We start from the raw sequence: 16,854 nt of genomic DNA on the forward strand, positions 1-16,854 counted from the left end.
AGAAAACCTCAAAAGTTCACCCTAAATTGTTAAAGGTACTGAATAAATCAATTTATACATCAATCATTTTCACTTTTCACTTTGTTAATTTTGTATTATTAGAATGCTTTAAGGAACATATACTACTTTTGTAATTTCTTCACTTTCTTTTTTAAAAAATTACCTATGCTAGGCCAGGCGCAGTGGCTCATGCTTGTAATCCCAGCACTTTGGGAGGCCAAGGTGGGTGGATCATTTCGGATCAGGAGTTCAAGACCAGCCTGGCCAATAGGGTGAAACCCAATCTCTACTAAAAATACAAAAATTAGCTGGGTGTGGTGGCAGGTGCCTGTAATCCCAGCTGCTCAGGAGGCTGAGGCAGGAGAATCGCTTAAACCTGGGTGGGGCAGGTTGCAGGGAGCCAAGATCGTGCCATTGCATTCCAACCTGAGCATCACAGCGAGACTCCATCCCCAAAAAAAAAAAAATTACCTATGCTGGTCTCCACTTAACATAGCTGAGATTAACTTATAATGAATTTTAGAAATTCTTAAATCTTAGGATTAAAAGTAAATTCTTGGCCGGGTGCGGTGGCTCAAGCCTGTAATCCCAGCACTTTGGGAGGCCGAGACGGGCAGATCACGAGGTCAGGAGATCGAGACCATCCTGGCTAACACGATGAAACCCCATCTCTACTAAAAAAATACAAAAAACTAGCCGGGCAAGGTGGCGGGCGCCTGTAGTCCCAGCTACTCCGGAGGCTGAGGCAGGAGAATGGCATAAACCCGGGAGGCAGAACTTGCAGTGAGCCAAGATCTGGCCACTGCACTCCAGCATGGGCAACAGAGTGAGACTCCGTCTCAAAAAAAAAAAAAAAAAAAAAAAGTAAATTCTTACACATCTTAAGAAAAAGAACATCAATAATAATAAAAACATGTTCATTTAGATAAAGAACTTTGTATATATGTGATTACATTTATAGATCTCATTGAAAATACAAGCTTAATAGAAGCATTCTCTTTGAAAACCGGCACAAGGTTGCCCTCTCTCACCACTCATATTCAACATAGTAATGGGAAGTACTCGCCAGGGCAATCAGACGAGAAGGAAATAAAGGGTATTCAAATAGGAAAAGAGGAAGTCAAATTGTCCTGTTTGCAGATGACATGATTGTGTATTTAGAAAACCCCATTGTCTCAGCCCAAAAACTCCTTAAGCTGATAAGCAACTTCAGCAAAGTCTCAGGATACAAAATTAATGTGCAAAACAAGCATTCCTATACACCAATAATAGACAAACAGAGAGCCAAATCATGAGGGAACTCCCATTCACAATTGCTACAAAGAAATTAAAATACCTAGGAATACAACTCACAAGGGACACGAAGGACCTCTTCAAGGAGAACTGCAAACCACTGCTCAAGGAAATAAGAGAGGACACAAATGGAAAAATATTCCATGCTCTTGGATAGGAAGAATCAATATCATGAAAATGGCCATACAACCCAAAGTAATTTATAGATTCATTGCTATTACCATCAAGCTACCATTGACTTTCTTCACAGAATTAGAAAAACTACTTCAAATTTCGTATGGAACCAAAAAAGAACCCACATAGCCAAGACAATCCTAAGGAAAAAGAACAAAGCTGGAGGCATCAAGCTACCTGACTTCAAACTATACAAAAATGCTACGGTAACCAAAACGCCATGGTACTGGTACCAAAACAGATATATAGACCAATGGAACAGAACAGAGACCTCAGAAATAACACCACACATCTACAACCATCTGATCTTCAACAAACCTGACAAAAACAAGCAACGGGGAAAGGATTCCCTATTTAATAAATGGTGCTGGGAAAACTGGCTAGCCATATTGAGAAAACAGAAACTGGACCCCTTCCTTACACCTTATATAAAAATTAACTCAAGATGGACTAATGACTTCAATTGAAAACCTAAAACTGAGAGAAGAGAGACAGACCCTCTCATATTGTTTTATATTGTTTCATACTCAGAAAAGGGGAAAAAAAAGGCAAAACAAAAGGCAGGTAGCCCGGGGCCTAGGAACCAGACCTGAAACCAAGCCTGGGCCTGCCTGACCTAAGCCTGGTAGTTAAAATTCCACCCCTGACCTAGCAACTGATGTTATCTATATATTCCAGACATTGGATGGAAGGACATTGTTCTGTTTCACTCTCACCACCAGTTCTTGCAGCCCCTGTCACATACCCCCTGGCTTGTTCAATCGATCACGACCCTTTCATGCGGACCCCCTTAGAGTTGTGAGCCCTTAAAAGGGACAGAAGTTGGGCACCTGACAAGCTCAGATTTTAAGACGCCAGTCTGCCAACGTTTCCAGCTGATAAAAGCCACTCCCTTCACTATCTCGGTGTGTGAGAGGTTTTGTCTGCGGCTCATCCTGCTACAAAACCATAAAATCTCTAGAAGAAAACCTAGGCAATACCATTCAGCACATAGGCACGGGCAAAGACTTCATGACTAGGTCACCAAAAAGCAATTCCAACAAAAGCCAAAATCGACAAATGGGATCTAATTAAAGAGCTTCTGCACAGCAAAAGAAACGATATATCAACAGAGTGAACAGGCAACCTACAAAATGGGAGAAAATTTTTGCAATGTATCCATCTGACAAAGGGCTAATCTCTGGAATCTATAAGGAACTTAAACAAATTTACAAGAAAAAACCAAACAACCCCATCAAAAAGTGGTGAAGGATATGAATAGACACTTCTTAAAAGAAGATATTTACGCAGCCAACAAACATATGAAAAAATGCTCATCATCACTTGTCATTAGAAAAACGTAAATCAAAACTACAATGTGATACTATCTCATGCCAATTAGAATGGTGCTCATTAAAAAGTCAGGAAACAACAGATCCTGGCAACGCTGTGGAGAAACAGGAACGCTTTTATACTGTTGGTGGGAGTGTAAATTAATTCAACCATTATGGAAGACAGTGTGGCGATTCCTCAAGGATCTAGAACCAGAAATGCCATTTGACCCAGCAATCCCATTACTGGGTATATACCCAAAGGATTATAAATCATTCTACTATAGACACATCCTCGGCCGGGCACAGTGACTAACACCTGTAATCCCAGCACTTTGGGAGGCTGAGGGGGGTGGATCACGAGGTCAGGAGATCGAGACCATCCTGGCTAACATGGTGAAACCCCGTCTCTACTAAAAATACAAAAAAAAAAAAAAAGTTAGCCAAGCATGGTGGCAGGTGCCTGTAGTCCCAGCTACTCGGAAGGCTGAGGCAGGAGAATGGTGTGAACCCGGGAGGCGGGCCTTGCAGTGAGCCGAGACTGTGCCACTGCACTCTAGCCTGGGCAACAGAGCAAGACTCCATCTAAAAAAAAAAAAGACACATGCACACATATGTTTATTGCAGCACTGTTCAAAATAGCAAAGACTTGGAACCAACCCAAATGTACATCAGTGATAGACTGGATAAAGAAAATATGAGACATATATACCACGGAATACTATGCAGTCATAAAAAATTAGTTCGGCTGGGTGTAGTGGCTCATGCCTGTAATTCCAGCACTTTAGAAGGCCAAGGCGGGCAGATCACGAGGTCAAGAGATTGAAACCATCCTGGCCAAAATGGCGAAACCCTGTCTCTACTAAAAATACAAAAATTAGCTGGGCGTGGTGGTGCACTCCCATAGTCCCAGCTACTCAGGAGGCTGAGGCAGTAGAATTGCTTGAACTTCGGAGGTGGAGGTTGCAGTGAGCCAAGATCGCACCATTGCACTCCAGCCTGGGCGACAGAGCCAGACTCCATCTCCAAAAAAAAAAAAGAAAAAAAAAAATGAGTTGATGTGCTTTGTAGGGACATGGATGAAGCTGAAAGCCATCATTCTCAGCAAACTAACACAGGAACAGAAAACCAAACACCACATGTTCTCACTCATAAGTGGAAGTTGAACAACAAGAACACATGGACACAGGGAGGGGAACATCACACATCAGGGCCTGTCTGGGGGTGGGGGACAAGAGGAGGGAGAACATTAGAACAAATACCTAATGCATGTGGGGCTTAAAACCTAGATGACGGGTTGACAGGTGCAGCAAACCACCATGGCACATGTATATCTACATAACAAACCTGTACGTTCAGCACATGTATCCCAGAACTTAAATTAAAAAAAAAAAAAAAGAAAATACAAACTTAAGATTAGGTTAAAAAGTAATACCAATTCTTAGCAACTTCAAAAAACTTTTTAACTATATGAATAACAGCTTCATAACAAACTATTCCCTTAACACCATTATTAATGCAAATTTGCTTAGTGGATTAAACAAACATCTGTGTCACACCTGCCATCCTCTCAAACAGCATCTACCTTCTCTAAAACCCCAATTTGATCTAAGCCATCCCAATTCTCAACTACTCCTCCACACCGCCTGAGATGAAAAACGGCTGGGATTGAATGACTGCCGAAATATATTAAACCAATCTAATTGCAGGGTAACTGCAGGGCTTTCTGTCTGAGGTAGTTTAACTTGGTTCACATATCTACAAATACTATTGTAAACACCCTCCCCAATTATTTTATACACACTGAAGCTGGCACCCCATGATATTACATATGCTAAATTCCTAGAAAAACAAACCTCAAGTAGAAAATATTTCTAAAACATTCACTTTTGTTTAAAAGGAAATTACTTTTCTGTCCTGGTAAAAAGACATAAAATGACAAAAATACAGTAAACATTAAGTGTTAGGTTAAAAAATCATTATCCATGATTTATTTTTAAATACATCTATGTTTTTGCTAAAGTTAAAATAATTACAATGGAACTTTAAGCAATTATTACGGTTCAACTTCATGAAGTATTTGTTTTCTTTTTGTTGAGATGGAGTCTCGCTCAGTCGCCCAGGCTGGAGTGCAGCAGCGTGATCTCAACTCAGCGCCACCTCTGTCTCCCAGGTTCAAGTGATTCTCCTGCCTCAGCCTCCCGAGTAGCTGGGATTACAGGTGCAGACTACCAAGCCCGGCTGATTTTTGTATTTTTAGTAGAGACAGGGTTTCACCATGTTGGTCAGGCAGGTCTCGAACTCCTGACCTCATGATCCACCCGCCTCGGCCTCCCAAAGTGCTGGGATTACAGGAGTGAGCCACCGCGCCTGGCCTAACTCAATGTAGTATTAACTTTTCTTCTCTTCTGATTCTTGTACCAACTGCACCTTTAATTCTTTCTGATCTTTGGCATACTGTTCAAATACTGGTTGAAAAACATATACTCCTCCAGCAATTCCAAGGATAGTGGTAAAAAGCAGGTGTGAAAGTGTCAATCTCCTAAACATTGTTGCAACAAATACAGCACAAGGAAAAGGTGGTTTTGGAAGCCACACTCCAGGTCCAGGAAATCTCTTCAAATCTGTGTACAAAAATGGAAAGCAAAGCCATCACTTAGCACAATGTCCTTTTAAAAGATTTTACGTCACTACTTTGCACTGGAGTGAACAATATTTTTATGTTACTAATTGAAACAAGAATATAAATACATAAAGAGTACAGGAAATGAATTAGGGAAGGGTATAAGACAAAGCTAAAACCTCTTCTATTACATAATGTTCTCAATGGTTTTAAATGCATATATATATTTATTTATTTATTTATTTATTTATTTTTATTTTTTGAGACGGAGTCTCCCTCTGTCGCCCAGGCTGTAGTACAGTGGCGCGATCTCGGCTCACTGCAAGCTCTGCCTCCCGGGTTCACGCCATTCTTCTGCCTCAGCCTCCCGAGTACCTGGGACTACAGGCGCCCGCCACCACACCCAGCTAATTTTTTGTATTTTTAGTAGAGACAGGGTTTCATCGTGTTAGCCAGGATGGTCTCAATCTCCTGACCTCGTGATCCATTCGCCTTGGCCTCCCAAAGTGCTGGGAATACAGGCGAAAGCCACCGCGCCCGGCCTGGTTTTACTTTTAACTAGAGGACAAAAAACAAAAAGAAACTAACAACAACAAAAAAAACAAAAACACAGGAACCACTGAGCACGTTTCCACATCTATACAAGAAGCTAAATCATCCCTACCCTGTCCACCTCGTTCAACGGGCATTTTTTCTGAGAGCAACGAACTTAAAATGTTACACCAACACTGACGTTTACGATTATCATTACTTTTTTTTTCTTTTTCAGTCAGGATAGCCTCGATCTCCTGACCCCGTGATCCGCCCGCCTCGGCCTCCCAAAGTCCTGGGATTACAGGCGTGAGCCACGGCGCCCGGCCTATCATTACCATTTTTAATAACCACTCAGGCACCCCCGACTGTTCTGCGCCCGCTCCACGTCGCTAAACTCGCTACCGCCTGCTCCCCTCCAGAGATGAGACCGGGCTCCTTCTGGCAGTTTTCGGACCCCCAAGCACAGAGACCGCCAAGCCAAAGGCGAGTAGTAATACCTCGGTTCGGAAACAGCGAAAGAAAACCGCACGCGAGGCACCTCTTGGGGTGGTAGAGACAAAGTTGCCAATTCCCAGTTACTTCCGGGCTTGCGAGCGACGGCTGCTCGCAAAAGCCAAACTTAGTGGATGGACTAGCAGCACGCTCCTGCAGCTTTCTTCCGCCTCAGGAAGGTGGCGGCTGGGGATGAGGAGGCCTTCTAAGCAAGTGCGGAATGGAGCGGGGACGCGAAGATGCCAGCCTCACTTTGCGTGGTCTCCAGAACCGCTCCCACGAGAAGATAAAGCTGCGAAAGAGAAAGTCTACCCTGTACTTCAGCACCCAGGAAAAGAACGCCAGGCGCCGCGGGGGTGAGTGAGGGGGTGCTGTCTGGAGAGCTCCTGCCCCATCTGAAAGGAGCCCCCGTATATTTCACTACCAGCCGGTTGCCCGTTGAGCTCTGTGTTGCCAGATCTTAACGAGTTTTGAAATGCTGGAAACACAGATTTTAATATAAATTCTGATTTCTAAATGTTGGCAACTAAATTCAAATTTTAAAAGAATATTCTGTATTTGGCCGACAGACTGTCCATTGTGGTCAAGAGCAGGACTTTGGAGACAGCAGACAGATCCGGGTTTGAATCCTGATAAGTAATTTACAGCTTTATTTGGACGAGGCAGTTTAATTTCTGGGCCTCAATTTGCTTGTCTGTAAAATGGGGCTAATAATACCTATCCCATAGTACTGTGTGGAGGATTAAGTGAGATGCATGTAAAGAAATTAACACAGCGCCTGGCATATATAATAGTAAGCATCAATATATTTTAAAATGTACAGAGGACCATTTTATATTGCACATATACAAAGGGTTGCTTCCCAAATTAGTAATTTATTAGCTGTTTTTTATTAGATACACACGTAGTATGACCTAATTAATTAGCCTAAGGCCTTAGTTAACCCACTCTTTAATATTTTAATTAATATTTTAATATTTAATATTATATTATTTAATATTTAATATTTTAAATATTTATATTATTTTAATATTTTAATATTATCTTTATACAATAAGTTACAAGAAAAGTTGGCTAAGCTAAAAGAGGGACAGTCACCCAGTGATGAGGCTGTGGTCCTTGTATAACCTTCCCTAGGTTGGCTTTGAGAATGGTGTGGAGGGGCCAGAGGTCGCTACTGTGCCTTACAAGGGGCCAACCAGAGCAGCAGATTTTAGGTTCTGCAAGTGGAACTGCCTAACTTTTGTGCCACTACTACCTGTTTTGTTCTGTTTTTCAGATCTTCTTGGAGAGAATATTCATCTGGTCTTGTTCACCATAGCTTTACGAATATTAAACTGTTTTTTAGTGCAAACAAGCTTTGTTCCAGATGAATACTGGCAGTCTCTTGAAGTTGCACATCACATGGTTTTCAAATATCCTTTGTGGTTTCTTGTGTATTCATCTTGGAAATTGTGTTCATTTTCTTTTAGAGTAGTCCCCCCTGCTCTCTTGTCTTCAGGAGATAGTTTCCAAGATCCCTAGTGGATGCCTGAAACTGTAGACAGTACCAAACTCTGTATATATTGTTTTTATGTATGTAAAAAAAATACACACACTTATAAAGTTTATATAAATTAGGTACAGTAAGAGATTAACAGTATTAAAATATAATAAGTTTAACACAATACTATAATAAAAGTTATGTGAACATGGTCTCTCTCTCAAAATATCTTCATATTTTCTGACAGTGGTTGACTGTGGGCAACTGAAACCATGGAAAGTGAAACCACAGATAAGGGGGGACTACTATACATATTTTCAGTTTTCTGTATTTTCCCCAAATAATTTTAACTCATCAAAGTACACCATTACTTTATACTAATCTTTCTCCTGTATCTTTCCTTTATGTTAATATACTTGACACAGCCATTAGCATACATTCCCATAGTTCTTAGCACTTGGAGGATACCGAGAAAGTAAAAAACACATTACTGCCTTGAAGAAGTTAAGAGTTTAGTTGGCCAGTTGAATTTGTAATGCAAATATCCAGTATAAAATGCTGTTTTAAGACTGCCACAAAATAAAATATTGGTTTATAAATGGAAATGAAAATAGATTTGCCAAGTGAAGTTGGGTGCACCTGTAGAGGTCCTCCTGCCTCTACAGGTGCACCCAACTTGAGCCTAAGTTTGAGACCAGCCTGGGCAAGACAGTGAGACCCCATCTTAAAAAAAAAAAAAAAAAAGGAAATAGGTTTCAATATTATTTGACATTTACTCCTTAATGTTACTAATTATGGTTATTTGACTTGGGAATGGACAGAGAGATTGAGGAGTTACACTTATCCCTTAATCTTTGCAAGCATTTACAAGATTCTTCATCTTTTAGGGAAAGATAGTGTTCAGTTGCTGGTAAGTTCAAATAAAAGTAACCAAAATACTTATTAAAAGTAGATCTATTCTACCTTTTTCAAAGCTTAATGTGTATTAACTAAATGCCGTTGGGGCCATGGAATTTGTTTTTAAAAGGCTACTGTTGCTAAAGTCCAGCCATATCTGGGAAGCCCATGATACTACAGACATACTGTGATGTGTAACTCTTTAGTTTGCGCTGAAATACAAAACTGAGCATGAAAATGTCCTGATGTGAGGAATCCTGTTATGATGTGCAGATTTTCAAAATGACTATATTATGTATTATTCGGACATTAGAAGTATACTTCTTTCTTTTTCTGATGGGGGATGGAGTTTCGTTCTTGTTACCCAGGCTGGAGTGCAATGGCGTGATCTTGGCTCACCGCAACCTCCACCTCCCGGGTTCAGGTGAGTCTCCTGCCTCAGCCTCCCGAGTAGCTGGGATAATAGGTGTGTGCCACCACACCCGGCTAATTTTGTATTTTTAGTAGAGACGGGGTTTCTCTGTGTTGGTCAGGCTGGTCTCGAACTCCCGACCTGAGGTGATCTGCCCATGTGTTGGCTCATGCCTGTAATCCCAGCACTTTGGGAGGCCAACGTGGGCAGATCACCTGAGGTTGGGAGTTGGAGACCAGCCTGACCAACACCCAGAAACCCCTTCTCTACTAAAAATACACAATTAACTGGGTGTGGTGGCACGCATGCCTGTAATCCCAGCTACTCCAGAGGCTGAGGCAGGAGAATGGCTTGAACCTGGGAGGCAGAGGTTGCGGTGAGCTGAGATTGCACCATTGCACTCCAGCCTGGGCAACAAAAGCGAAACTCCATCCCCACCCCACCCGCCCAAAAAAAGTATCACTGGAGAGCAGCGTTGTATTTTGTGTTTTTTACCTTGTAAGTGGAAGACCATGTTATATGATTTTATGAAGTCTGTATACATACAAACCCACTCAGGATTTAGTGTTGAAATTAAAACTTTAAAAAATTTAATTTGAGAAAAATTTAGTGATATGCATAATCATTGTGCTATATAATAACTAGGATCAACAGTAAGTAGGATTGTAATTCCTAGGTTATTAATTGCTGGGGTCAGTTGCCAGGAGAGGGTACAAGGGCAGGACTAATGGTGCAAAAGTTTCTCTAGCCTCACTCCCGTGATCTTTTAAGCTATCATCAGATGAGACTCAGAGTTTGGGGTCTCCCCGATTTCTGTCAGTGGGGGTTAATGGCTCAGCATTCCAAAGGCAGTCCAAATCCTGAGGTGTTTTGTGTAGCTTAGAAAGACACAGGTTCTGGGGTATTTGTTTTAAGGTAGGGTTGTACTCTCCCAGTTGCAATACTTGCTTCCCCATTATTGAGAAATTAGGGAAATTAAACCACTGAAACTGATGCTTCAAATGGGAAGATGATAGGGAAGGAGAATTCAGAGTGGTAGCAGAGTTTCTTCCATTAACACAGGTAGAATTTAGGAGCTGCGGCCTGACTTTTCTCCTCTTACAGTTATCTGCTAGTTTATAGATTATGCAAGGTATCCATAAAGTCTGGAATCACAAGAAAATATACATAATCTCATCAATGACATTTTATGTCCCAGGAAGTAGGTCAGATTACGAATGAAGAAGTCTTCAAGATAGAAAAATTCCCTGCTCCTCCAAGACCTATCCACTGCACTCCATCTGTAGCTGACCCACCAGGTCATTTTGTGGTGTAAAGGAAGCCTCCCCTGTCCCGCTCCAGCCCCCCTAAAAGGAACTCATTGTCATATCTAGAACTTGACCATGCAAAGAGATTCGTTAGGATATGATCAGTCATTATTATTTTAAGCAAATTATATACATAATTTTGAAGCTGGAAGAGGTCAGAGAAGTAAAGTAAATAGACCAAGGTCACAGCGTGTTAAAAGCAGAACTAGAGCTAAATCCTAGGTCTATTACTCACAGCCCAGTACTCTTCCCAGATAGCTCCTCTACAAACTGCATAAGGCTTATGCACAGCTGGGCATGGTGGCTCACACTTGTAATCTCAGCACTTTGGGAGGCTGAGGTGGGAGGATTGCTTGAGGCCAGGCGTTTGAGACCAGCCTGGGCAACATAGCAAAACTCTGTTTCTACAAAAAAAATTTTTTAAAGGAGACATGGCTTAGAGCTGCACTGTCCACCATGGTAGCCAGTAGTTTTATGTGGCTGTTGAAGACTTCAAATGTGGCTAGTCCAATTTGAGAAGTGCTAGAAATGTAAAATATGTACTGAATGTCAAAGGCCTAGTACAAAAAATAATAATATTTTTATAATTTTTTAATTGATTAAATGTTCAAATGATAATGCCTTAGATACACTGGGTTAGACAAGATGAAATTAATTTTACCTGTTTTGGGTTTTGGGGTCATTTCTGTTTTTGCTTTTTAATTTGCCAGCTATAGAATTTAAAATTACACATGTGGCTCATGTTATATGTCTTTTGGCCTGTGATGGCTTAGAACATGTGAAAGGAAAGAGGAAGAGGAGGGGAAACCTGAATGGGGAACCACAGTAAGGTTCGTTGGTTTTTGGATTTTTTGAGATGGAGTCTCACACTGTCGCCCAGGCTGGAGTGCAGTGGCACGATCTTGGCTCACTGTAACCGCCACCTCCTGGCTTCAAGTGATTCTCCTGCCTCAGCCTCCCGAGTAGCTGGGATTACAGGTGCCTGCCACCACACCTGGTTAATTTTTGTATTTTTAGTAGAGGTGGGGTTTCACTGTGGCCAGGCTGGACTCAAATGATCCACCTGCCTCTGCCTTCCAAAGTGTTGGAATTACAGGCATGAGCCATCAAGCTTGGCCAACAGTAAGGTCTTTGAATAGTCAGAAGACAACACAAGGGTATTTGGCTCCTGTAGCTTAGGGGAGGAGTCAGGAGCTTCAAGAACAGAAGTATGGAATGAGGAGCTGCCAACATAGGCCTAGTGTTCAAGTTACGCCTGGCATGTTTCTTCTCTTTACCTCACTCCACTGCTTTATTTTACTCTTTAGCAGGTCCTTACTGTAACATGGAAAATTATGGTATCAAAATCTGGAGAGACTGCTAATGACTGGGAGTTCAGAACTCCGCTTATTTTTATGCTAAAGTCTACTTTGTTTTAAATTCAAGATTTCTACTTCTACTTAACCACCCTAGAAAAACTTCTCTTTATTCAGGGTAAAAGTCTCTAGCTCTTAACCTCATAATCATAGATAGTATCCTGTAGATACTTTGTAATTTATTAATATTCATCTTAAAATGTGGATCTCCAAACTGACACAATACTGAAGGCAGAGTAACTAGTTCAGAATATGGTGGGTTCATTAACTTACATTTCTCAGAGCGCAGGAATTCTTTTAGCTGTTTAATAGCTACCTCACACTGTTGGCTCATATTAAGTTTGTAGCCAAATTGACTTTTCATATGAACTGCTTTCAGGGGGCCTGGGAAGTAAGGATGAAGCTTATAGCTCCCTATGCAGAGTAAAAAGAAGGTATGTACATGAGTGCCTTTTCCTGTATTTTACAGGGCACAGTTTATGTGGAACTAAGTACCGTGTACCTTTAACTTTCCAATTTTAGCATTTATTTACACACTGTGGACAAAAAGAACATAAAGCTAAAGTGCTAAAAGCCACTGACAACTCAAAGTAAAGCAGCTCCTATAATGTGGAGTTAATGAAGTTTGATTCAACAAAAATATGAATTAACAGCCGGCGCAGTGGATCACACCTGTAATTCCAGCACTTTTGGAGAGTGAGGTGGGTGGATCACCTGAGGTCAGGAGTTCGAGACTAGCTGGCCAACATGGTGAAACCCCATCTCTACTAAAAATACAAAAATTATCCAGGCGTGGTGGCGGGCACGTGTAATCCCAGCTACTTGGGAGGCTGAGGCAAGAGAATCACTTGAACTCGGGAGGTAGAGGTTGCCATAAGCCAAGATTGCACCATTGCACTCCAGCCTGGGTGACAGAGTGAGACTCTGTCTCACACACACACACACACAAACACACACATACACACAAATACAAATTCACATACAAATTTTTAGAAACACATCTTTTGAACAAACCAAGATTAAATTGTGCTCTACCATCGTGTTATTTTGTTAGTGTTAACTATGACACCTTTTTTTTTTGGAACTCTGAGAGATGCTAGTGCATAGCATTAGCATTTCTAACTTTAGTTGTAATACATTTATTCTTTATTTCAATTTTACACTTAAATTTACTCTTTAATGTCATCTGAATACCATGTTCATATAATTGCAGAATATTTGTGCTTTTTTAAAAGGTAATTTGTTGGTTGGGTGCAATGGCTCATGCCTGTAATCCTAGCACTTTGGGAGGCTGAGGCGGGCAGATCACGAGGTCAGGAGACCAGCCTGTGCAACGTGGTGAAACCTTGTCTCTATTAAAATACAAAAAATTAGCTGGGTGTGTGCCTATAGTCCCAGCTACTCTGGAGGCAGAGGCAGGAGGAGGTGGGAGGTGGAGCTTGCAGTGAATGGAGATCACACCACTGCATTCCACCCTGGGCGACAGAAAAAAATGTAATTTGTTATTCTCTATATTGCAGGATAGAGAAGCCGTGTAACTTAGTAATTAAAGTCAGGCCCACCTGGGTTTATAATGCTGGATTTCATACTAACTAGCTGTGCAGCCTTGTGAAAATTACTTAACCTCTCTGTGCCTCAGTTTCCTCATCTATAAAACAATCCTTTACTCAGAAGATTGTTAGGACTAAATGAGTTGGTACATATAAAGTACTTAGCATGATACATAGTACACAGTGCTGCAAATACTTGAATTTTTAAAAACCTGTTGTTGCTAATGAATATAAATATATTTTTAAAATAGAAACTTAACACAGTGAAATGATTGGCTATTAATATTTACATTAAAATTAGGGCCAGGCACAGTGGCTCATGCTTGTAATCCCAACACTTTGGGAGGCCAAGGTGGGAGTATCACTTGAGGCAAGATTAGCTGAGTGTGGCAGTGCATGTCTGAAGTCCTAGCTGCTCAGTAGACTGAGGCAGGAAAATTGCTTCACCCCAGGATTCAAGGCTGCAGCCTGGGTGACAGAGTGAGACCCTGTCAATCAATCAATCAATGTAATAAAAAATAATTTAAAAATATATGTATAATATATATGTGTGTATATATGTGTATATATGTCATATATACACACAGAATGAGACTGGTAAATATTTTATATTTTATATTTTATATTTATATATAATATATAGTTATATTTATAATATATTTTATATTTATATATAATATGTTTGTCTATATATGTCATATATACACATACAGAGAATGAGACTGGTAAATATTTTATATTTTATATTTATATATAATATATAGTAATATTTATAATATATTTTATATTTATATATAATATGTTTGTCTATATATGTGTATATATGTCATATATACACACATACAGAGAATGAGACTGGTAAATATTTTATATTTTATATTTATATACAATATAGTTATATTTATAATATATTTTATATTTATATATAATATATGTGTGTGTATATATGTCATATATACACACACATGTCATATATACACACACATACAGAGAATGAGATGTAAATATTTTATATTTATATATAATATATAGTTATATTTATAATATATTTTATATTTATATATAATATATGTGTGTCTATATATGTGTATATATGTCATATATACACACACATACAGAGAATGAGACTGGTAAAACTTAAAACTACATTGATTATTTTAATGAGAATATAATTTTTACAGAAAAAGGGATGTAGTTTTGCAAAAGAATAGAAAAATATATTGTCTATTTTTGTACTAATAATGGCTTCCCATAGATAGTTGGATCAGCTTGTTGACTTTTATCATAATTCAGTGTGAACCAACAGATGTTTTTAACATCCTGTTCTTCTTTTTAACTGATGAAGATTTGGATTCCTAGACTTGCCCAAGCACTTCTGTCTGCTGTAGCAGACGTGAGACTTTACTCATTAATGAAGCAACTAGAAAATCAGGAAGTGGCAAGATGGGTGGTAAGTCCTAAATACTTTAGAAGCTGTATGCCAGTTATTTCATTCCTATAGGTATAAAGCACATGGAAACACTGATTCCCAGAACAATTTTAGAAGGTAATTCATACAACTTTATAGAGGTACGTCCATAATTAAGAACAGTAACATGCAAGTGGGGCACCTGCCATAGCTTTCCTTCTGATTAAGCCCTGGACAGGGATGCCCTCAAACCCTTTTAGAGTCTAAACCCTGGGAGACAGCCTTTGGAAGCCCCTTCACTCCTCAAAACTATCCTTGCCTCTCTTTCCATAGAATTGAGTAAGGATAGTTCTAAATTACCAACTACTTCACAAAGCATCTTAACTATGTACAACCCTTGTTCTGTTCCTCTAGCCAGCCTCTGTCTGAGGTGCAGCCCAAGAAATCTTTTTGCACTGAAACTCTTTCACTTCCGAATGAGATGTTGGAAGTATTAGGTTGGTGCAAAAGTAATTGTGGTTTGTGCCACAACAATATTAGGTTGGTGCAATTACTGGACTCATGTAAGGAAGAGAGTATGGTATAGAAGACTATCTTTTGTCATTTAACTTATTTCAAGGTGGAGAGATAGATTCCTGACATCTCCCACTCAGATCTTGAATGGATTTTTCCCATTTAAACAATATCCTGATGAGGGATTGGATTCTGTAGTACTGTTGTTAATTCACTTGGCTCTTTGTAAAGTTAATAAGCTTATATGAACCTGTTTGAAAGTCTTACTACCTTTTTTTATATTGTTTCTATTGGAAAATACATTCTAAATTCCAAGTAACCAATTTAGCAACATATCTCTGAAATATAATTTACTAATAAATTAGAAAGGGAACATTTCTGCAGGTATTCTATTCTTTTGCATTAAAAAGAAAGATTGGTTTAGCAACTAAGTCCTTGCTAATTGATTCAGCGATATGGTTAGCCTCATTATTTTGTGCTTATATTTTATGTGCATTGCTGAAAACTCAACATAAAATGGTAGGCAAAAGTCATGATGGCTTTGAAGTCCTTCCCCCAAAGATACAGCACTAGGGCCGGGCGTGGTGGCTGACGCCTATAATCCCAGCACTTTGGGAGGCCGAGGTGGGCAGATCACAAGGTCAGGAGTTCGAGACCAGCCTGGCCAACATAGTGAAACCCCGTCTCTACTAAAAATACAAAAATTACCCAGGGGTGGTGGTGGACACCTGTAATCCCAGCTGCTCGGGAGGCTGAGGCAGAATTGCTTGAACCCGGGAGGCAGAGGTTGCAGTGAGCCGATATCATGCCACTGCACTCTAGCCTGGGTGACAGAGCAAGATTCCGTCGTGGGAAAAAAAAAAGAAAGAGAAAGATAAAGCACTAGGTTCTTCTAGTTTAGGAAAAACTTTTACTTTCATGAAAATTAGGAACATTTTTTAAAGGCTATGTTTGACCAGATGGGAAGCTAGTGCCACATGCTTAACAATTGCCTCAATAAGTTTCTTTTAACACATTTGTTTTGTAGACTTAATGGTGCTCTGTGTGCATGTTCTTCCAAAAACTGATTCATTAATTTAGTCAATTTCCAAATTAAAATTTAATAATGTCTCCAGATTTTTTTTCCCTGTTTCCTGTTTTGTCTTAATTTTTCATCAGCATTTCAAAACAGGGAAACATTCCAAACAAGTGCAACATTCCAAACAAGGTCAATTTAAAAAGTCACAATACTTGTGTCAGCACTATAAGACAGTTTGAGAAATATTGATTGGAAGAATCTAGTTATGAATTTCAATCTTCTTAAACTCTACCAGAAAAGAATCTGTTTTTTATGTGTTTCATTAATGGAAAGTGGGATTGATTTTAAATCAAATGGAGTGCCATAAAAATGCACCTGAAAGTATAAACTTCTTAACATGAACAAATACAGATCTGCTATTATTTTAAACCTGTGTTTGATACAGGTTTCTAAAAACAATGTTTGGGCATGCCTACTTACTTTTA

At 39.7% G+C, this 16,854-nt stretch overlaps 2 protein-coding genes across 15 annotated transcripts in view; one reads left to right on the top strand and one right to left on the bottom strand.

The window, feature by feature from the left end:
- Window positions 1-4,740: 4,740 nt before the first annotated feature.
- The window catches only part of LOC116268511 (cell cycle progression protein 1), an 89,862-nt gene continuing 77,748 nt past the window's right edge, over window positions 4,741-16,854 (bottom strand). For 8 of the 12 annotated variants that reach the window (XM_031662617.1, XM_031662613.1, XM_031662614.1 and 5 more), the window contains one exon: window positions 4,741-5,401. In XM_031662617.1, the coding sequence (XP_031518477.1) occupies window positions 5,169-5,401 (233 nt within the window). In that variant the 3' untranslated portion in view covers window positions 4,741-5,168. Of the gene's footprint in view, window positions 5,402-5,876; window positions 5,900-6,269; window positions 6,719-16,854 lie in introns of those variants that run through there. The other 4 variants (XR_004181834.1, XM_031662622.1, XM_031662623.1 and 1 more) reach the window with 4 other exon arrangements.
- LOC116268599 (GPI mannosyltransferase 3) overlaps window positions 6,602-16,854 on the top strand; it is a 38,190-nt gene continuing 27,937 nt past the window's right edge. For 2 of the 3 annotated variants that reach the window (XM_031662625.1, XM_031662626.1), the window contains exons 1-4: window positions 6,602-6,782; window positions 7,706-7,841; window positions 8,702-8,819; window positions 14,776-14,880. In XM_031662625.1, the coding sequence (XP_031518485.1) occupies window positions 6,647-6,782; window positions 7,706-7,841; window positions 8,702-8,819; window positions 14,776-14,880 (495 nt within the window). In that variant the 5' untranslated portion in view covers window positions 6,602-6,646. The remainder of the gene's footprint in view (window positions 6,783-7,705; window positions 7,842-8,701; window positions 8,820-14,775; window positions 14,881-16,854) is intronic. The other variant, XM_031662627.1, reaches the window with a different exon arrangement.

The sequence above is a fragment of the Papio anubis genome, unplaced genomic scaffold, assembly GCF_008728515.1.
Source record: "Papio anubis isolate 15944 unplaced genomic scaffold, Panubis1.0 scaffold81, whole genome shotgun sequence".
NCBI lineage: Eukaryota > Metazoa > Chordata > Mammalia > Primates > Cercopithecidae > Papio > Papio anubis.